At 47.1% G+C, this 22,733-nt stretch overlaps 1 protein-coding gene across 4 annotated transcripts in view; it reads left to right on the top strand.

Annotated features, from left to right (window-relative positions):
• Positions 1–21,706: 21,706 nt before the first annotated feature.
• GAB1 (GRB2 associated binding protein 1) overlaps positions 21,707–22,733 on the top strand; it is a 116,556-nt gene continuing 115,529 nt past the window's right edge. For 2 of the 4 annotated variants that reach the window (XM_089670504.1, XM_089670502.1), the window contains exon 1: positions 21,710–22,304. In XM_089670504.1, coding sequence (XP_089526630.1) covers positions 22,206–22,304 — 99 coding nt within the window. In that variant the 5' untranslated portion in view covers positions 21,710–22,205. Of the gene's footprint in view, positions 22,305–22,733 lie in introns of all 4 variants that reach the window. The other 2 variants (XM_089670501.1, XM_089670503.1) reach the window with 2 other exon arrangements.

The following is a 22,733-nucleotide window of genomic DNA, read 5'->3' as shown; positions in this document are numbered from 1 at the left end:
TTTGTGTCTTTTTTTTGCTACTGGTGCCTTTAAAGTCCCATTTTATTTGCTCTCTTTTGTCTGTTAAACCTATGGATTTAACTGTCAATTTAAACATCTTCTCCAAGTCACTACTGCAGCTAAACAGACAATAGCTAAGACACGGAAATCCCCTACTTTGGGTGTTCTTGCAACCAAACATAGAATTACACAGGCAATGATCCATGCTAAAATAGAGGAAGTATTGGTATGAAAAATTCTGAAGCCCCTGGGTATCCAACTATTTATCCCCAAACTTCAATGAATCCTTCTTACTCCCTTAGTCAGTTTAGTGAATGCTCAGTAAGATTAGTTACTTTACCTATTTAACAGAGGTTCCATCTGTCTATCCCATATAGTGTTCTTAATATTCATATGCTGTAAACATTACCCCCCACATAGTATCTTTACTCATCTGTGGCAATAATACTGTTCTTAAGGCCTACTCATTTCTAGTGAAGGGCTGAACATCCCGTGTTTGGTTTGCAGTTAACCGCTCGTGTGAATTTTGACCTTAATGCAAGTCTATGGGACTCGAACTTTTAAATTCTAAACTACCCATTTTGAAAGCTTATGCAAGCTATTGGCCATAAAAGGGGTATGTGGACTTGGGTACTGCCCTGAGGGACATGAATCAGTGAAAAGAAAAAATTTCAAAAAGTACAGTTGTTAAAGGGGTAATTATTTTTCAATGCTTAAAGTAAAAAAACAAAACAAAAAAAAAACAGCATGGGGCTCCCCCCCCAATCCATAACAGACCCTTTAGGTCTGGTAGGAAGGTTAGGAGGGACCCCACAGTAATTTGTTTCTCTTAAAGTGCGTGAGGTTCCCTCTAAAAGCCATACCAGGCCCTTTAGGCCAGGTAGGACTTTTAAGGGGAAACCCACACCCAAAAATGGGGTGAAAAAAGCGTGGGCCCACCCCCCTAAATTCCTACCAGTCCCTTGATCTGAGCACAAGCCTGGCAAGACAGGAAAAGGGGGGGGGGAATATTCGAGCGCCCCCCTCCTCTATGGCTTAAAAATTGGTTCCACCGTTGTAATCCATCATTAAATAAAAAACCCGATATCCGCCGAGCACTCACTGCAATATGCCGGTAGGATGTAAACATGCCTATCAGTGAAGGAGAAAAATGATCTGTTTGCAAAATTTGATAATAGAAACAAAGAAAAACTTTTTTTTCTAAATTTTTGGCTCTTTTTTTATAGTGCAAAAAATAAAAGCAACCAGTGGTGATTAAATACCACCAAAAGAAAGCTCTATTTGTGTGAAAAAAATTATAAAAATGGCATGAGTACAGTGTTGCATGACCGCGCAATTGTCATTCAAGACAGCGCTGAAAAGCTGAAAATTGGTCTGGGCACGAAGTGGGGTAAAAGTGCCCGGTAAGCAAGTGATTAACCACTTGCCCTCTAGAGGATTTACCCCCCTTAATGACAAGGCCTCTTTTTGCTACTCAGTGCTGCACTAATTCAACTGATAATACGCGGTCATGCAATCCTGTACCCAAACGAAACTTACGTCCTTTTTTTTCACACAAACAGAGCTTTCTTTCGGAGGTATTTGATCACCTGTGCACTTTTTATTTTTCGCGCTATAAACAAAAAAGACCGATAATAATGAAGAAAAATTGTATTTTTTACTATCGGCTATAAAAAATATATACTAAACTCAAAGTTAGTTATAAATGCATTCTGCTACATGTTTTTGGTAAAAAAAAATTGTATGAAATTGTAAAAAGTGTATATTGATTGCTTTGTGTGACCGTTATAGCGTCTACAAACTATTGTATAGATACTGCAGTTTACGCCATTTTTTTGCTCTACAGCGCTGCACTAGTTTAACTGACAATTGTGTGGTCACGCAACATGGTACATAAATGAAATTTATGTCCTTTTTTCACACAAATATAGCTTTCTTTTGGTAGTATTTGATCACCTGTGCGCTCTTTATTTTTGGTGCTATAAACAAAAGAAGTTTTGAGAAAAATAAATGTTTTTTTTTTAAAAAAACAATATTTTCTCATTTCTGTCATAAAAAATATCCAAAAAAACTAAAATTTTGTCATACATTTAGGCCAAAATTTATTCTGCTACATGTTTTTGGTTAAAAAAAATCCCAATAAGTGTATATTGATTGCTTTGTGTGAAAGTTATAGCATCTACAAACTATGGTATAGATAATGGAATTTAAACCGGTCAGGGCTCCAGGAATGACCAGAGGTGTGTGGACCGACACAGGGAAACACAGACTTCAGGTATAGCGTGTAAATAAGATCATTTATTAAGGACAACACAAACATAAACACAGTGCAACAAACCAAACCCAAAACTAACACAAATACAACAAGGTGAAACAAACCCAAACCTAAACTGAAATATATATATATATGTATATATATATGGAGCACAACGTAGTCAGGCGGGCCGGGTCGGTAGCTAATGGGCAAACAGGGTACCAGAAGCGAGTGGAAGAGTGGTCAGGAATAGCCGAGGTCAGGACAGGCGGAGTTCGTTCAGAGTCAGGATCAAGGCAGGAAGCAGACAGGATGCAGGTACAGGGGCTCATGGGAAACATACACCAAGGCACTGACTGCAAGCCTGGCCACTCCTTAAATACACCTCCTGCAATCAGCCTCAGGTGATGACTTGATTGCAGGAGTGAGCTTCTGGCTGCTGAGAGCACCCGCTGGCCAGCCCTGGTACTGCAGCCCACATGGCAGGTAAGTCCCACCACCAGTTGTGAGTCCATTCCTGACAACACCGCTTTTCCTTTCTGACTACTCATCACATTTATTGAGGTGCTAAAATACCAGGATAGTACAAACACCCCCAAATGACCCCTTTTCGGAAAGTAGACACCCTAAACTATCTGCTGAGAGGCATATTGAGTTCATGGAAGATTTATTTTTTTTCCACAAGTATCTGAAAAATGTCAAAAACTTTTTTTTTTTACACAAAGTTGTCATTTGAATGATATATTTCTCGCACAAGCCATGGGTATATGTGGAATTACACCCTAAAATACATTCTGATACTTCTACCGAGTATGGGGATACCACATCTGTGAGACTTTTGGGAGAGTAGCCACATACAGGAGCCTGAAATCCAATGACCACTCTGCGTAACTTCCTAATTTCACTTCTTCACTACCTATCACAGTTTTGAAGAACCTGAAATGCCAGGATAGCACCAACACCCCCCAAATGACCCTTTTTTTGGAAAGTAGACACCCCAAGGAATTTAAAAAGAGGCATGATGAGTATTTTGCAGATTTCATTTGATAGGTAGTCAGGAAGTGTAATGAGGAAATAAAGCCCTTTAAAAGCTTAAAGGTGCTTATTGGATTTTGGAGTCCTGTACTTCGCTAGACTGCCAAAACATCTCTCACACGTGGTACCCCCATACTTGGGAGAAGTAGCTGAATGTATTTTGGGGAGTAATTCCACATATACCCATGGCATGTGCGAGCAATAAATTAATTTTGTGTCAAAAAAAAAAAAATGTTTTGTCTGTCATTTTTCAAAAACTTGTAAAAAAATTAAATTCTTCTATTGATTCAACATGGCTCTCAACAGACAATTTGGGGTGTCTACTTTCAAAAAAGGGGGTTATTTTGGGGGGTGGGGGCATTTTATGCCCAGCATTAGAAGTTTATGCCACACATCATTCACTCTTCTAACCACCTGAAGACCAAGCCTTTCTGACACTTTTTGTTCACATGAAAAAAATCTGTATTTTTTGCTATGAAATTAATTTAAACCCCCAAACATTATATATTTTTTTAAAGCAAACACCCTAGTGAATAAAATGGTGGGTGCTTTAATTTTGTATGTCACATAGTACTTGTGCATATTTAAAAAAATGCACTTTTTTTACTTTTAATGCACAAAAACACAATATATTGGCCAATTATTTGGTAAAATATAAAAGATGATGGTATGCCGAATAAATAGATACGAAACATGACATGCTTTAAAACTGCGCATGCCCCGTGCAATGGCGACAAACTGCATACATTTTTAATATCCATAGGCAATGTTTTAAAAGCCTTTACAAGCTACCATTTTAGATTTACAGAGGAGGTCTAGTGTTAGAATTACTTCCCTTGATCTGACGTTCGTGGTGATACCTCACATGCATGGTGCAACTGCTATTTCCATACTGAGTCAACGCTCACGAACGCAGGTGCGCACGTGCGTGGGGAGGCAAGGGTACTTTTTTTAAGTTATTTTGATTTTTTAATTATTTTTACACTATCCCTTTAATTTTTTTTTTTAATGCTATCACAGGGAATGCAAATATCCCCTATAACTTCAATGGGCATTGTCATATATTCTTTTTTGAGAAATCTGGGATCTATCAGGCTCTAGATATTTCCTCTGCCCTTACATTATCTAATCTCACCAAGATTGGTGTGATCAGATGCTTTCCCAATTTACAAATGGCGCTGTTTATATGCTGCAAAACTGAAGTGATGAAATGCTCGTAGCTTCTGATTTCTTAGGCTATAGAGATGATTGGCACCATTCTGGTCTCCAATTAGCTCTATGGTCAGCTGGCAGAAACACTGGCTGCATTCTCAGATTCCCCCGATGGCACGGGACTGCCTGAGAAGGCCGTGGAAGGCAGCGAGGGAGGGGGGACATTGTCTCCCGCTGCTTGTAAAAGCAATCCTGCAGCTAATTAGCCACTAGGATTGCTTTTACATGAAAGCCAATCGCTAGCTAAAAAAAATTATACCAAGATGATGCCTGCAGCTGTAGGCATCATCCTGGTATAAACAAAGTCCAGTGATGTACCAGTACGTCGCTGGTCTTTGTTGGGTATACTGTATATGCTATGTTCTATTTTTTTTTGTATGCAGCCTTTGGACTGAATGAAAAAAAGAGAAGAAATCTCTGCCAGAAAACGTGTGTGGTATGCCCACCATTAGAATATACCGCCCTGCATCCACCCACTTCTAATGGTGGGAACACATTAGGTCATACTTTGCCACATGCACCAGTTCCAAGATTGTACAAATGTCTAAATAGTGGCACGCTTGATTAACAATTGTCCACGTATAAGTGGTACCCCATATGGAAAAAGGATGACACCAAGTCCCAAACTATCTTGCCACTGCTCCCCATGTAGTCTGGGCATCCGGGGGCTCCACGTGACTATCTTTTCCCTCATAAATCCGAAATTTTTAAGTATAGCATGGTGCCCTCTCACAGGTCTTCTACATCTTGACCCCGTATCTGGCATGCTTGCTAGGGAGAAATTGTTTGAAAAATTAATGAGGGACTCATCAACGCAGATTTTGTTTTACTTTTTATTTCATACTTATACAAACAACATTAAAAAATTCCACCTTCCAAAATATCCTTTTTTCTTTTCTCCCCTAAATGAATAAATACATTCTATAACCCCTCCATCTCCCACCCCCCACCCATCCCCCCATCATTGTCTTATCTTCTTCTATCTGTATCCATTTCTCCATAACGTGTTATTCCAACTAATCTCATCGTGATTTCTTAGGCTACCTCCTTTACTTTAATTAGTTCTGTATAAGATTCTGCGGTTTTAAAATTTAACCAAACACTCCATATTCTTTTAACTATTCCCATCTTTTCCTCTTTTAAACTTCTCAGTCCTTCCATTCTGAAAATGCCTTCCACTCTATCCAATTCACCACCCTCGGAACCTCTGCCACTAACCAAAATTTTGGTATCAAACCCTTTGCTGCACTGATTAAATGGTACAATACTTTATTCCTATTTACTTCCGCCATGGGCTCAGAATAGTAGAATAAGCATTTCAGTGGGTCCCCTTGAATATCTACCCCACATATTTCCTTGATATAATACGCTATTTCCCTCCAATAAACCTGTATCCTCGGGCAACTCCACCAGATGTGCTCCATATTGCCCTTTCCATATCCTCTCCAGCACAATGGGGAGCTTTCCCCTTGCTGCTTATGGGTTATACTGGGTTTTAAATACCATCTCGCCAAGCATCTGTAGCTCATCTCTACTGTGCGCATGTTTATTACCTTGTGTGTTAGGTTACAGGGGGCTCTACATCATCTAAGTCCACAAGGATTTTATATATCCTAGAGGTGATGTGTTTTTGGGCTTAATTCAGCATTCATTAGTTTTTAATACTTCTTTATATTCGGTAACCCCAGTCCTCCATTTGCTTTTACTCTGCATAACACTTTATAACAAATCCTAGGCCTCTTATTTGCCCATATGAACTTAGTAATCATTCTAATTATTACAAAGAAAGTTCCCGGTAAAGATATCGGGAGCATCTGAAACTTATACAGAATTTTTGGGAGTATCACCATCTTGACTAAATTAATTCTTCCAATCCACGAGGCCCCCCATTTTACTAGTCTTTTCAGCTCGTCTTTTATTTCATTTATCAGGGGAATATAGTTTATTTGGTATATGCTTTTTACCGAAGTCGTTAATTTTATTATAAGATATCCTATTTCGTTTTTACTCCAGGAAAAAGGGAACACATTTTGTAATCTTTGCTTTTCTGTGACTGCAAGTAGATATTTAGGATTTCCGATTTAACCAGGTTTATCTTCAAGTTTGATACTCCTCCATATTGCTTTAGTTCTTTCATTAAGTTGGGCAAAGTTGTCCTAGAGTTAGCCACGTAGAACAGCATGTCGTCTGCATAAGCAGCGACTTTGTGTTCCCTATCTCCTATTTTTAACCCTTTTATGTCATTACTTTTCCTGATCCTCTCCAAAAGTGGTTCTAATGACAACACAAACAACAAGGGGGAGAGGGGACAACCATTTACCTTTACCGCCGCTGATGGGTTCTTATATAATCCTTTTATCCAATTCATCATTTTAGGTACCAGATTTTTTGCTGGTGAGTATAGACATCTCCAAATATTTGGTTAAGGTGATTTATGAGGGGCTGAATTTTGTGGAGCCAGTCAAATTCAGAGTCACCTCAAGGATGAGTGTATTGTCGTTGAAATGCATAAAACACAATATACTCTCATATCTATGCCTGGCCATGGCAGCAGAGAACACAGGCATATGATGAATCGGGTTTGTGGACCAATACAACTGCAATTAATTTTTTTTAGTAATGACCATGTTGAGGTTTAGGCCCAAAAAAATATAAATTCGGAAACCGTAATGAGTTTCCATGCGACTGGTCTGGCAAGGTTTGAATTTGGGTTGGCGGCGATGCATTGTTGTGCATATAAATTGCTTTGATCCACAATCAATGCATACAGATCTTCCATGAAAAACAGCTCCAAAAAAATCAAGGGGAGGAGTTAAATTTGACATTTCCACCTGAATTCCGGGTTAGGCAGTGAATGAGGGAAGTACAGGTGCTGCAGAATTTGTGGGCTGCCAATCCGGATTTGCAAGCACATGTGGAAGGATACTAGGGGCTCTATGGGTCTGTGTGCGAATTCTTGGTGGTTGCGGGACAATACTTGTGCTCGCCACCGCACCAGCTTGTACTGCACTTGTGGGACTCGCCACATTGCCAAGTGTTACTGCAGTGCTGGTATTATTATACAGGATTTATGTAGCGCGAAACAGTTTGCTCAGCGCTTTAAAATATAACAGGAGACAATACAGCAACAATACAGTTCAATACAAGAGGGTTAAGAGGGTCTCATCATGGGAGCTTACAATCTAAGAGGTATGTGAAAGACCAGGATGTACTAGACCGCTGGTGCTTGCCAGTTTACCAAAAGGTAGCACGGCACTAGTACTGGCACTCTGCTGTATACAAGAGTCATCAAAATTTACCGCCAAGTGCTAACAGAGATCAGGCCTGATTCTGCCAACACTGAGGTTTTGTGTGCAATGTATCAAGTGACAGTGACCTACTGACATTGCACTTGCTGGGGATAAGGGGGGCAGGGTAAGCGTAGGGGCTAAACACAGGTGCTGGCAGGTGGCGGGGCTGATTCTGCTAACGCTGCGTTTTTGGGGACGCTATACTGTGAATGCTGGTATAATGCTGATCTGATCAAACATATTGATTCGTTCAGACACTATACTAGCAATGAAGGTTTATTGTGTATGAGCGTCTTCCTGGCAATCAAGGGGTTAAATGTGATGACTGGTGTACTGACGGGCAATCTGACGCCATCTGGGAGGGGCGTGAAAACTATATATATACAGTTGCAAGAAAAAGTATGTGAACCCCTTGGGATTACGTGGAGTTTTGCATGAATTAGGCATAAAATGTGCTCTGAACGTCATCTAAGTCACAACAATAGAAGAACACAGTCTGCTGAACATAATACTACACAAACATTAGATGTTGCCATGGTTTAATTGCACATAACATGTAAACATTCACAGTGCAGGGAGGAAAAAGTATGTGAACCTTTGGACGTAATAACTGGTTGACCCTCCTTTGGCAGCAATAACCTCAACCAAACGTTCCCTGTAGTTGCAGATCAGACCTGCACAACGATCTGGAGTAATTTTGGACCACTCCTCTTCACAAAACTGTTTCAGTGTAGCAATATTCTTGGGATGTCTGGTGTGAATTGCTCTCTTAAGGTCATGCCACAGCATTTCAATCGGGTTGAGGTCAGGACTCTGACTGGGCCACTCCAGAAGGCGTATTCTGTGCTGTTGCAGCCATTGTTTTGTTGAATTACTTGTATGCTTTGGGTCATTGTCCTGTTGCATCACCCATCCTCTGCGGAGCTTCAGTTGGCGGATAGATGGTCGTACGTTTTCCTGCAAAATGTCTTGAAAACTCTGCAATTCATTTTCCCATCAATGACAACAATCCGTCCAGGCCCTGAGGCAGCAAAGCAGCCCCAAACCATGATGCTCCCTCCGCCATGTTTTACACTGGGGATGAGGTTTTGATGTTGGTTTGCTGTGCCTTTTTTTCTCCACACAGTGTTGTGTGTTCTTCCCAAACAACTCAATCTTGGTTTCATCTGTCCACAGTATATTTTGCCAGCAGTGCTGTGGAACATCCAGGTGCTCTTTTGCAAACTTCAAACGTGCTGCAATATTCTTTTTGGACAGCAATGGCTTCCTCCGTGGTGTCCTCCCATGTACTCCATTCTTGTTTAATGTTTTCCTTATTGTAGATGTGTCAACAAAAATGTTAGCATGTGCCAGAGATTTCTGTAGCTCTTTAGCTGACACTCTGGGATTCTTCTTTACCTCATGCAGCATTCTGCGCTGTGCTCTTGCAGTCATTTTTACAGGACGACCAAGCCTAGGGAGAGTAGCAACAGTGCTAAACTTTCTCCATTTGTAGACAGTCTGTCTTACCGTGGACACATGAACATCAAGGCTTTTGGAGATACTTTTGTAACCCTTTCCAGCTTCATGCAAGTCAACAATTCTTGATCGTAGGTCTTCTGAGAGCTCTTTTCTGCGAGGTATGGTTCACATCAGACACTGCTTCTTGAAACCAGTAAACCCAAAACAGGTGTGTGTTTTTTAAGGGCAGGACAGCTGTCAGCAACACATCCAATATCATCACACTGATTGGAGTCAAGGTTGGCTCACTCCTGGCTCCAATTAGCTCTGGGAGAAGTCATTAAGCTAGGGCCTCACATACTTTTTCCTCCCTGCACTGTGAATGTTTACATGTTATGTGCAATTAAACCATGGCAACATCTAATGTTTGTGTAGTATTATGTTCAGCAGACTGTGTTCTTCTATTGTTGTGACTTAGATGACGTTCAGAGCACATTTTATGCCCAATTCATGCAAAACTCCACGTAATCCCAAGGGGTTCACATACTTTTTCTTCCAACTGTGTATGTATATATATATATATATATATATATATATATATATATATATATGCCACCCTGCAGCAGTATTTCTGCTATAGGTCAGTCAGGAAGCGGTTACAGAAGCGGTTTGTTATGGTGCTGCGTTACTGACAATTGCGTGGTCATGAAACCACCAAAATGAAATTTACATCCTTTTTCCCCACGAATTGGGCTTTCTTTTGGTGGTATTTGATTGCCTGCGCATTCTTTATTTTTTGAGCTATAAAAAAAAGACCGACAATTTTGAGAAAAAAAACATTTTGGACTTTTTGCTATAAAACATGTCCAGTAAAAAAATGTAAAAATCAAATTTCGTCATAAATTTAAACCAAAATGTATTCTGCGACATGTCTTTGCTAAAAAAAAATCCCAATACGTGTAAATTAATTGGTTTATGTGAAAGTTATAGCGTTTACAAATGGCAGTATAGATACTGGATTTTTTTTTTATGCTAATAATAGTGGCGATAGCGACTAATGGCGGCGATCAGCGACTTTTGGCTGGACTGCGGTGGACATTCTGACACTGGGGGGGAACTGACTTGGGGTCACTGATATCCCCAGTGACATCAATACAGTGATCAGTGCAAAAAGAAAACACTTGACACTGTACTAATGGCACTGGAGACGAAGGGGTTAACTTTTGGAGACAAAGGGTTAACTGTGTGAGGGGAGTGTTTTACTAGGGGGCAGGGTGTGTACCTCTCTTACACACTGTCCCAGAAGGCTGTGACCAGCAATCCCAGAACAGTGTGCTAAAAGAGAGAAAAGTTCCATTGCAAACAATGCAGCCTTCCTCCCTGTTGGTGTTTGCCGGCAATTGCCGGGCTCCGGCGGGTAATCACCGGCCGGGACCCAGTGATTGACACCCGCAATCGGTGCCGCGGGTAGGGCGGGCACGCGCCCTCTACCCCAGGAATGCAGGATCACGTTTATATACATGATCCTGGGCACAGGGGCCGCCTTGTAGCAGTATATGTACTGCGGGTGGTCCCCTAGTGGTTAAAGGAATTTTTCAAAAGTCTGGCATCTTTATTTTTTCCTAAAATTAACCCTTTAGTGAATGGGTAGGGGTACAAGTACCGCTTTCTCATTCACAAGGGGGTGGGGGCAGCATCAGGGTGCCTCCATATTTTAAAGGGGTACCCTGATGCTAATGAGCAACCCTCCTGCCCGCAGACCCCCACAACAACCGGGCCAGGGTTGTGGGGAAGTGGCCCTTGTCCCCATGCTGAGGGCAAGTGGCCTGTAAGCCGCAGAGGGGGCGCTCGATCATTCCTCCCCCCCCCTTTTCCTGCCAGGCCTGTGCTCAGATCAAGGGTCTGGTAGACATTTAGGTGCTTTTTTCCCCTATTTGTGGGGGGTGGGGTTCCCTTTAAAAGTCCTACCATGCCTAAAGGGCCTGGTATGACTTTTAAGCGTAATCCTACACACTTTTAAAAAAAATATTTTTACTGTGGGGTCCCTCCTAACCTTCCTACCAGACCTAAGGGGCCTGATATGGATTTTGGGGGGGACCACGTGGTTTCTTTTTTTAAATGTATTTTTATTTATTTAGGGGAGATTATTCAATATTTAGTAATTAGTTTTTGCTATTTAGGGCCAGCTTTCCTATGATAAATTAAAAAAATTAGGAGCTGTCTATTGTCATTGACCACCAACAGAAGGGCCAATGTGCCCTGAGCAAAACAAGCAGGGCTGGCAATGGGAAGGGGGTGGGTGAACCTATAAGAAGGAATGCATAAGAAGTCAGGGGGTGAGAGGAAACCCATAAGAAGTCAGGGACTGAGAAGGAACCCATAAGAAGTCTTGGGAGGGAACCCATAAAAAATCCGGGGTGGGAGCAGGGGGCTAGAGGGAGTACATAAGAAACCAGAGGGTGAGAGGTAACCCATAAGAAGTCGGGGGGAGAGAGGGAACCCATAAAAGTTCAGGGGGCAAGAGGGAACCCATTAGAAGCCGGGGAAGGGAAGGGGGGGAAGTCAGGGACTGAGAGAGAACAAATAAGAACTTAAGGTGTGAGAGGGAACCCACAAGTCAGGGGGCTAAGAGGGAACCCATAACAAATCGGGTGGACAAAGGGAACCCATTAGGGGGGGGTTGGGGGCGAGAGGAAACGCATAAAAAGTCAAGGGCTGAGAAGGAACAAGGGAACCCATAAGAAGTCGGGGGGGGGGAGAAGGAACCCATAAGAAGTCGGGGGGGGGGAGAAGGAACCCATAAGAAGTCGGGGGGGGGGGGGAGAAGGAACCCGTAAGAAGTCGGGGGGGGGAGAAGGAACCCGTAAGAAGTCGGGGGGGAGGAGGAGGAACCCGTAAGAAGTCGGGGGGAGAAGGAGCCCATAAGAAGTCGGGGGGGAGAAGGAGCCCATAAGAAGTCGAGGGGAGAAGGAGCCCATAAGAAGTCGAGGGGAGAAGGAGCCCATAAGAAGTCGAGGGGAGAAGGAACCCATAAGAAGTCGAGGGGGAGAAGGAACCCATAAGAAGTCGGGGGGAGGGGGGAGAAGAAACCCGTAAGAAGTCGGGGGGGGGGGAGAAGAAGGAACCCGTAAGAAGTTGGGTGAGAGAGAGAGAAATCATAAGAGAAGGAACCCATAAGTGCGGGGACTAGAGGGAACGATATCAGGGGGTAAGAGGGAACCCATAAGAAGTCAGGGGGAGAGAGAGTGAACCCATAAGAAGGGGGAGAGAAGGAACCCATAAGATGTCAGGGGGAGAGAAAGAACCCATAAGAAATACGGGGGGAGGGGGGAGAAGGAACCCATAAGAAGTCGGGGGGAGAAGGAACCCATAAGAAGTCGGGGGGAGGGAGGAGAAGGAACCCATAAGAAGTCGGGGGGGGGGGAGAAGGAACCCATAAAAAGTCAGGGGGAGGGGGGAAAAGGAACCCATAAGAAGTCAGGGGGAGGGGGGAAAAGGAACCCATAAGAAGTCAGGGGGAGGGGGGAAAAGGAACCCATAAGAAGTCGGTGGGAGGGGGGAGAAGAAACCCATAAGAAGTCGGTGGGAGGGGGGAGAAGAAACCCATAAGAAGTCAGGGGGAGGGGGGAGAAGGAACCCATAAAAAGTCAGGGGGAGGGGGGAAAAGGAACCCATAAGAAGTCAGGGGGAGGGGGGAAAAGGAACCCATAAGAAGTCGGTGGGAGGGGGGAGAAGAAACCCATAAGAAGTCAGGGGGAGGGGGGAGAAGGAACCTAAGTTGGGGGGAGGGGGGAGAAGGAACCTAAGTTGGGGGGAGGGGGGAGAAGGAACCCATAAGAAGTCGCGGGGAGGGGGGAGAAGGAACCCATAAGAAGTCGGGGGGAGAAGGAACCCATAAGAAGTCGGAGGGGGGGAAAAGGAACCCATAAGAAGTCGGGGGGGAGCAGGAACCCATAAGAAGTCGGGGGGGAGAAGGAACCCATAAGAAGTGGGGGTGAGAAGGAACCTTAAGACGCCTTAGGGGGGGGAAGAAGGAACCTGTAAGAAGTTGGGTGAGAGAGAAATCATAAGAGAAGGAACCCATAAGAAGGGAGAACGCAAGAACCCATAAGTACGGGGAGTAGAGGGAACAATATCAGGGGGTAAGAGGGAGTGAACCCATAAGAAGTCAGGGGGAGAGAGAGTGAACCCATAAGAAGTAAGGGGGACAGAAGTAACCCATAAGATGTCAGGGGGAGAGAAAGAACCCATAATAAATACGGGGGAAGAGAAGGAACCCATAAGAAGTCAGGTGGGAGAGAAGGAACCCATAAGTCAGGGGGCTAGAGGGAACAATTTCAGGGGGTAAGAAGGAACCCATAAGATGTCAGAAGGAGATAAGGAACCCATAAGAAATAAAGGGGAAGAGAAGGAACACATAAGATGTCAGGGGGAGAGAAGGAACCCATAGGAAGTACAGGGGAAGAGAAGGAACCCATAAGAAGGGGGAACAGAAGGAACCCATAAGAAGTACGGGGGAAGAGAAGGAACCCATGAAATGTCAGGGGGAGAGAGGGAACCCATAAGAAGTTAGGGGGAGAAAGGGAACCCATATGAAGTCAGGGGGAAGAGAAGGAACCCATAAGAAGTCAGGGGGAAGAGAAGGAACCCATAAGACATCAGGGGGAAGAGAAGGAACCCATAAGAAGTCAGGGGGAAGAGAAGGAACCCATAAGATGTCAGGGGGAGAGAAGGAACCCATAAGATGTCAGGGGGAGAGAAGGAACCCATAAGATGTCAGGGGGAGAGAAGGAGCCCATAAGATGTCAGGGGGAGAGAAGGAACCCATAAGAAGGGAGACAGAAGGAACACATAAGTCAGGGGGCTACAGAGAATGATATCAGGGGGTAAGAGGGAACCCATAAGAAGTCAGGGGGAGAGAGAGGGAACCCATAAGAAGTAAGGGGGAAGAGAAGGAACCAGTAAGATGTCAGGGGGAAGAGAAGGAACCCATAAGATGTCAGGGGGAGAGAAGGAGCCCATAAGATGTCAGGGGGAGAGAAGGAACCCATAAGAAGGGAGACAGAAGGAACACATAAGTCAGGGGGCTACAGAGAATGATATCAGGGGGTAAGAGGGAACCCATAAGAAGTCAGGGGGAGAGAGAGGGAACCCATAAGAAGTAAGGGGGAAGAGAAGGAACCCATAAGATGTCAGGGGGAGAGAAGGAACCCATAAGAAATACAGGGGAAGAGAAGGAACCCATAAGAAGTACGGGGGAAGAGAAAGAACCCAAAAAAAGTTAGAGGGAGAGAGGGAACCCATAAGAAGTTAGGGGGAGAGAGGGAACCCATAAGAAGTCAGGGGGAAGCGTAGGAACCCATAAGAAGTCAGGGGGAAGAGAAGGAACCCATAAGACGTCAGGGGGAAGAGAAGGAACCCATAAGAAGTCAGGGGGAGAGAAGGAACCCATAAGAAAGGAGACAGAAGGAACCCATAAGTCAGGGGGCAAGAAGGAACCCATAAGAAGTCAGGGGGAGAGAGAGGGAACCCATAAGAAGTAAGGGGGAGAGAAGAAACCCATAAGAAGTAAGGGGGAGAGAAGAAACCCATAAGATGTCAGGGGGAGAGAAGAAACCCATAAGATGTCAGGGGGAGAGAAGAAACCCATAAGATGTCAGGGGGAGAGAAGAAACCCATAAGATGTCAGGGGGAGAGAAGGAACCCATAAGATGTCAGGGGGGGAGAGGACACCCATAAGATGTCAGAGGGGAGAGGATACCCATAAGAAGTCTGGGGGGGAGAGGATACCCATAAGAAGTCTGGGGGGGAGAGGATACCCATAAGAAGTCTGGGGGGGAGAGGATACCCATAAGAAGTCTGGGGGGGAGAGGATACCCATAAGAAGTCTGGGGGGGGAGAGGATACCCATAAGAAGTCTGGGGGGGGAGAGGATACCCATAAGAAGTCTGGGGGGGGAGAGGATACCCATAAGAAGTCTGGGGGGGGAGAGGATACCCATAAGAAGTCTGGGGGGGGAGAGGATACCCATAAGAAGTCTGGGGGGGGGAGAGGATACCCATAAGAAGTCTGGGGGGGAGAGGATACCCATAAGAAGTCTGGGGGGGGAGAGGATACCCATAAGAAGTCTGGGGGGGGAGAGGATACCCATAAGAAGTCTGGGGGGGGAGAGGATACCCATAAGAAGTCTGGGGGGGGGAGAGGATACCCGTAAGAAGTCTGGGGGGGGAGAGGATACCCATAAGAAGTCTGGGGGGGGAGAGGATACCCATAAGAAGTCTGGGGGGGGAGAGGATACCCATAAGAAGTCTGGGGGGGGAGAGGATACCCATAAGAAGTCTGGGGGGGGAGAGGATACCCATAAGAAGTCTGGGGGGGGAGAGGATACCCATAAGAAGTCTGGGGGGGAGAGGATACCCATAAGAAGTCTGGGGGGGAGAGGATACCCATAAGAAGTCTGGGGGGGAGAGAGGGAACCCATAAGAAGTAAGGGGGAAGAGAAGGAACCCATAAGATGTCAGGGGGAGAGAAGGAACCCATAAGATGTCAGGGGGGGAGAGGACACCCATAAGAAGTCTGGAGGGGAGAGGACACCCATAAGAAGTCTGGGGGGGAGAGGACACCCATAAGAAGTCTGGGGGGGAGAGGGACACCCATAAGAAGTCTGGGGGGGAGAGGGACACCCATAAGAAGTCTGGGGGGGAGAGGGACACCCATAAGAAGTCTGGGGGAAGCGAAGGAGCCCATAAGAAGTCTGGAGGGGAGAGGACACCCATAAGAAGTCTGGGGGGGAGAGGACACCCATAAGAAGTCTGGGGGGGAGAGGGACACCCATAAGAAGTCTGGGGGGGAGAGGGACACCCATAAGAAGTCTGGGGGGGAGAGGGACACCCATAAGAAGTCTGGGGGGAGAGGGACACCCATAAGAAGTCTGGGGGGGAGAGGGACACCCATAAGAAGTCTGGGGGGGAGAGGGACACCCATAAGAAGTCTGGGGGGGAGAGGGACACCCATAAGAAGTCTGGGGGGGGAGAGGATACCCATAAGAAGTCTGGGGGGGGAGAGGATACCCATAAGAAGTCTGGGGGGGGAGAGGATACCCATAAGAAGTCTGGGGGGGGAGAGGATACCCATAAGAAGTCTGGGGGGGGAGAGGATACCCATAAGAAGTCTGGGGGGGGGAGAGGATACCCATAAGAAGTCTGGGGGGGAGAGGATACCCATAAGAAGTCTGGGGGGGGAGAGGATACCCATAAGAAGTCTGGGGGGGGAGAGGATACCCATAAGAAGTCTGGGGGGGGAGAGGATACCCATAAGAAGTCTGGGGGGGGGAGAGGATACCCGTAAGAAGTCTGGGGGGGGAGAGGATACCCATAAGAAGTCTGGGGGGGGAGAGGATACCCATAAGAAGTCTGGGGGGGGAGAGGATACCCATAAGAAGTCTGGGGGGGGAGAGGATACCCATAAGAAGTCTGGGGGGGGAGAGGATACCCATAAGAAGTCTGGGGGGGGAGAGGATACCCATAAGAAGTCTGGGGGGGAGAGGATACCCATAAGAAGTCTGGGGGGGAGAGAGGGAACCCATAAGAAGTAAGGGGGAAGAGAAGGAACCCATAAGATGTCAGGGGGAGAGAAGGAACCCATAAGATGTCAGGGGGGGAGAGGACACCCATAAGAAGTCTGGAGGGGAGAGGACACCCATAAGAAGTCTGGGGGGGAGAGGACACCCATAAGAAGTCTGGGGGGGAGAGGGACACCCATAAGAAGTCTGGGGGGGAGAGGGACACCCATAAGAAGTCTGGGGGGGAGAGGGACACCCATAAGAAGTCTGGGGGAAGCGAAGGAGCCCATAAGAAGTCTGGAGGGGAGAGGACACCCATAAGAAGTCTGGGGGGGAGAGGACACCCATAAGAAGTCTGGGGGGGAGAGGGACACCCATAAGAAGTCTGGGGGGGAGAGGGACACCCATAAGAAGTCTGGGGGGGAGAGGGACACCCATAAGAAGTCTGGGGGGAGAGGGACACCCATAAGAAGTCTGGGGGGGAGAGGGACACCCATAAGAAGTCTGGGGGGGAGAGGGACACCCATAAGAAGTCTGGGGGGGAGAGGGACACCCATAAGAAGTCTGGGGGGGGAGAGGGACACCCATAAGAAGTCTGGGGGAAGCGAAGGAGCCCATAAGAAGTCTGGAGGGGAGAGGACACCCATAAGAAGTCTGGGGGGGAGAGGACACCCATAAGAAGTCTGGGGGGGAGAGGGACACCCATAAGAAGTCTGGGGGGGAGAGGGACACCCATAAGAAGTCTGGGGGGGAGAGGGACACCCATAAGAAGTCTGGGGGGGAGAGGATACCCATAAGAAGTCTGGGGGGGAGAGGATACCCATAAGAAGTCTGGGGGGGAGAGAGGGAACCCATAAGATGTCAGGGGGAAGAGAAGGAACCCATAAGATGTCAGGGGGAAGAGAAGGAACCCATAAGATGTCAGGGGGAAGAGAAGGAACCCATAAGATGTCAGGGGGAAGAGAAGGAACCCATAAGATGTCAGGGGGAAGAGAAGGAACCCATAAGATGTCAGGGGGAGAGAAGGACACCCATAAGAAGTCTGGAGGGGAGAGGACACCCATAAGAAGTCTGGGGGGGAGAGGACACCCATAAGAAGTCTGGGGGGGAGAGGGACACCCATAAGAAGTCTGGGGGGGAGAGGGAACCCATAAGAAGTCTGGGGGGGAGAGGGAACCCATAAGAAGTCTGGGGGAAGCGAAGGAGCCCATAAGAAGACAGGGGGAAGAGAAGGAACCCATAAGTCAGGGGGAAGAGAAGGAACCCATAAGAAGACAGGGTGAAGAGAAGAAACCCATAAGACGTCAGGGGGAAGAGAAGGAACGCATAAGAAGTCAGGGGGGAGAGAAGGAACCCACAAACTATTAACGTCAATAACCCGGCTACATCCCAACTCCTCCTCTTCTTTTGAACTAGCACAGTGTATACAGTCCTCCACTCACTCCGACAGGAATACCTTAGACCTTGTTTTCTCTCACCACTGTACTCCCTATAACCTCACAAACACCCCCTTTACCCTCTCTGATCACAATCTCATCACCCTCACAGTCTCCTTGTCCTCTAACACCTATCCCACCAAACAGCAGACAATTACCAGCAGAAATCTACAAAACCTAAACCCGGCTCCCTTCCACTCTGCAACTGACCAACTTTATGACAGCACCAACCCCCTGTCCTGCCCCGACCTGGCCACTGCTGTCTACAACTCACTTTCATCCGCTCTAGACTCGTTTGCTCCCCTAACGACACGGAGCATCCGGCCACCGACCTCTACAACCTTGGCAGACTGACCACACCCGGAATCTCAAATGACACAGTCGTGCGCTGGAGCGATTATGGCGTAAAACCAAATCCCACCAAGCGTTCACCCGTTATAAATTTGCCTTCCTAACATACACTTCCTCCCTTCACGCTGCAAAACAAGCCTACTTTGTCACTTTCATTAATACCTTCTCTTCGAGTTCTCGTCGGCTCTTCTCTACATTTAACTCTCTACTTTCTCCGCCCCCACCGCCACCCAGCGCCTCACTCACTGCCCACGAGATTGCAAACCACTTTCAAAACAAGACTGATGCAATTCGTAGGGACATCGCCACTACACAGACACCCACCCCACTTAGCCTTCCTCATACTATACCTCCCTCAACACTCTCCTCCTTTGACCTCGCTACCACCAAAGAGGTCCTCAAGGTCTTCTCAGAAACCCGCCTCACCACCTGCCCCCTCGCAACTCCTTCGGTCACCCTCCTCCTCCATCCTTTGCTCCGTCACATCTTCAATCTTTCCCTCTCTACAGGTGCCTTCCCCTCCCCTCTAAAGCACGCGCACATCACTCCCATACTTAAAAAAACCATCCCTAGACCCCACAACCTAAGACCCATCTGCCTGCTGCCATTTACCTCTAAACTCCTAGAACGCTTAGTCTACAATCGTCTGAGCTCCCACCTCACTGACAACAACCTTCTCGACCCTTTACAGTCTGGCTTTCGCCCTCTACACTCCACTGAAACTGCCCTACTAAAACTCTCTAATGACCTACTAACTGCAAAAACCAACAGCCACTATTCAATACTCCTACTACTCGACCTCTCCGTGGCTTTTGACACAGTTGACCATCCCCTCCTCCTCAAAAAACTACACTCTCTTGGCCTCAGAGACTCCGCTCTCTCCTGGTTCTCCTCCTATTGCAGCACTCCTTCAGTGTTACCTATAACGCCGCCTCCTCCTCTTCACTCCCTCTCTCTGTAGGGGTCCCTCAAGGTTCTGTCCTTGGACCCCTTCTCTTCTCCATCTACACCTCCTCCCTTGGTCACTTGATAAACTCCCACAGCTTCAAGTACCATCTCTATGCTGATAACACGCAAATCTGTCTACCCTTCACCTCACCCCTTCAGTCTCCACTCGCATCATTAGCCTACTAAGTGACATATTGGCTTGGATGTCACTCCACTCCCTCAAACTCAACCTTTCCAAAACGGAGCTCTTAGTATTCCCCCCAGCCCGTGCCACCTCCACTGACTTCACCATAAATATCGGTAACACAATCATCAGTCCATCCCCTCATGCCAGGGTACTAGGTGTAATCCTAGACTCCCATCTGTCCTTCCAGCCCCAGATCCAATCGCTGACAAAATCATGTAGACTTCACCTCCGCAACATCTCCAAGATACGACCGTTCCTAACCCCGGAAACCACTAAGCTACTTATTCACTCCCTTGTCATATCACGCCTCGACTATTGTAACTCCCTACCTCATCGCAGGCTATCCCCACTCCAGGCTATCATGAACGCTGCTGCCAGACTCATCCACCTTACTAACCGTTCTGTATCTGCCACCCCTCTCTGCCAATCCCTCCACTGGCTCCCAGTTGCCCAATGGATAAAATTCAAAACACTATCAATGACATATAAACCCATCCACAACACTGCCCCAATTTACATATCCGATCTTATCTCTATATATCACCCAAACCGTACACTCCGCTCCTCGCAAGACCTCCTACTCTCTAGCTCCCGTTTCTCCTCCTCCCATGCTCGTCTCCAAGACTTCTCCAGGGCGTCACCCATCCTCTGAAACTCCCTACCCCAATCTAACAGACTATCACCCACTCTAATTACCTTTAGGCTATTATTGAAAACCTATCTCTTCACGGAAGCCTATCCCGCCCTCTGCTAATACTGGTATCCTCTATGCTTCCAACCACTCTATCCCCCACAGTTTTACCTATTATACCACTCACCCCTCCCTCCTAGATTGTAAGCTCCAAGGAGCAGGGCCCTCTAATCCCTCTTGTATTGAACTGTATTGTCTCCCACTACAATGTAAAGTGCTGAGCAAACCGTTGGCGCTATATAAATCCTGTATAATAATAATAATAATAATAAAACGTCAGGGGGAGAGAAGGAATCCATAAGAAGTCAGAGGGAGAGAAGGAACCCATAAGAAGGGAGACAGAAGGAACCCATAAGTAAGGGGGCTAGAGAGAACGATATCAGGGGGTAAGAGGGAACCCATAAGAAGTAAGGGGAAGAGAAGAAACCCATAAGAAGTCAGGGGGAAGAAAAGGAACCCATAAGAAGTCGGGGGGAAGAAAAGGAACCCATAAGAAGTCGGGGGGGAGAAAAGGAACCCATAAGAAGTCGGGGGGGAGAAAAGGAACCCATAAGACGTCAGGGGGGGAGAAAAGGAACCCATAAGAAGTCAGGGGGGGAGAAAAGGAACCCATAAGAAGTCAGGGGGGGAGAAAAGGAACCCATAAGAAGTCAGGGGGGGAGAGAAGGAACCCATAAGAAGTCAGGGGGGAAAAGAAGGAACCCATAAGAAGTCAGGGGGAAGAGAAGGAACCCATAAGAAGTCAGGGGGAAGAGAAGGAACCCATAAGAAGTCAGGGGGAAGAGAAGGAACCCATAAGAAGTCAGGGGGAAGAGAAGGAACCCATAAGAAGTCAGGGGGAAGAGAAGGAACCCATAAGAAGTCAGGGGGAAGAGAAGGAACCCATAAGATGTCAGGGGGCGAGAAGGAACCCATAAGAAGTCAGGGGGAAGAGAAGGAACCCATAAGAAGTCAGGGGGAAGAGAAGGAACCCATAAGAAGGGAGACAGAAGGAACCCATAAGTCAGGGGGCTAGAGAGAACGTTATCAGGGGGTAAGAAGGAACCCATAAAAAGTGGGGGGGAGATAAGTAACCCATAAGAAGTCAGGGGGAGATAAGTAACTCATAAGAAGTCAGGGGGTAAGAGGGAACCCAGAAGGTGATCAGGGGTGAGAGGGCACGGTCTACGAGCATGGTGAGCAGTCTGGTCTGTCAGTGGAGTCCCAGCCCGGCACTGACAGGGAAAGGTGTGTGTGTGTCAATGCTGTGAGGCGGAGAGAAGTGCCCTCAGGCCGGCCATGGTGCTCAGACTCTTCCCATGGTTCTCGGATGGGAGGCGTGAGAGGACAAAAGGGAGGAACTGCAGGACGGCGCTTCCATGGATGGGCGGAGAAGAGGAGCAGGAGGAGGGGAGAAGAAGAGGGAGAAGAGAAGAAGAAGGAGGAGGGAGAAGTATTGAGTGGAAGAGGAAAAAATGTGTGTGTGATCCCCGGGATGAGAAGGAGCCCGGACACAGGGCGGCTCCATTCCACACACTAAGTGCAGCCAGCGCTCCGAGGGGCCCCGCAATCACAGAACCTCAGTCTCCCGGGCTCCGGACACTTGTGGAGGAGAGGGAAGACGAGGCGGAAGAGGAGAACACAGCCAGTGCTGAGGGCGGGGAGCCGGGCTCATTCCCCGCTCCCCCGGAGTAAAGTTTTCTGGAAGTTGTGTCCCCGCACTGATCGGGAGGAGGAGGGCGGCTCACCCTGGAGGCTGTGTCCATTAGTCTGTTTTCAGAGATCAGGAGGGGACCCGGTGCCGGGTTGAGCCGGAGAGCCATGATGAGCTCCGGCGGAGTGGGCTCGGGCGGCGGCGGAGAGGTGGTCTGCTCCGGCTGGCTGAGGAAATCACCGCCCGAGAAAAAGTTGAAGCGTTTCGTAAGTATGAAGAATGGTGGAGGGGGGAGGAGGAGCGGGCCTCGGCGTGCCTGGGAGCACCGGCTGACGACGACACAACTATCATAACAACTACCGGGGAGGAGGGGCACCCAACTTCACAGGGGGAGCTAACTTCAGGGGTTGTGTATTGTGGAGGCATACATTCAGAGGTTATGTATCATGGAGGGGGCACCTACCTTCAGGAGTTCTGTACTATGGGGACCAGAAATTCCATGGTTGTTGTGAGGGGCCACCTAACGTTACAAGTTATGTATCATAGATGGGGCACCTAACATCTGGTGTTACATATTATTAGGGGACACCTAACATCAGGTGTGGGTTACGCATCATAGAGATGGGCCTCCTCATGTCTATGGTTGTGTATCATGAGGGGCCACCTAATGACGGGTTGTGTATCATGAGGGGCCA

The sequence above is a fragment of the Staurois parvus genome, unplaced genomic scaffold, assembly GCF_062004578.1.
Source record: "Staurois parvus isolate SC_StPar_1 unplaced genomic scaffold, SC_StPar_1.0 ptg000090l, whole genome shotgun sequence".
Lineage (NCBI taxonomy): Eukaryota > Metazoa > Chordata > Amphibia > Anura > Ranidae > Staurois > Staurois parvus.
The sequence above is the reverse complement of the archived record's forward strand: the minus strand, read 5'-3'. Positions and strand labels throughout refer to the sequence as shown.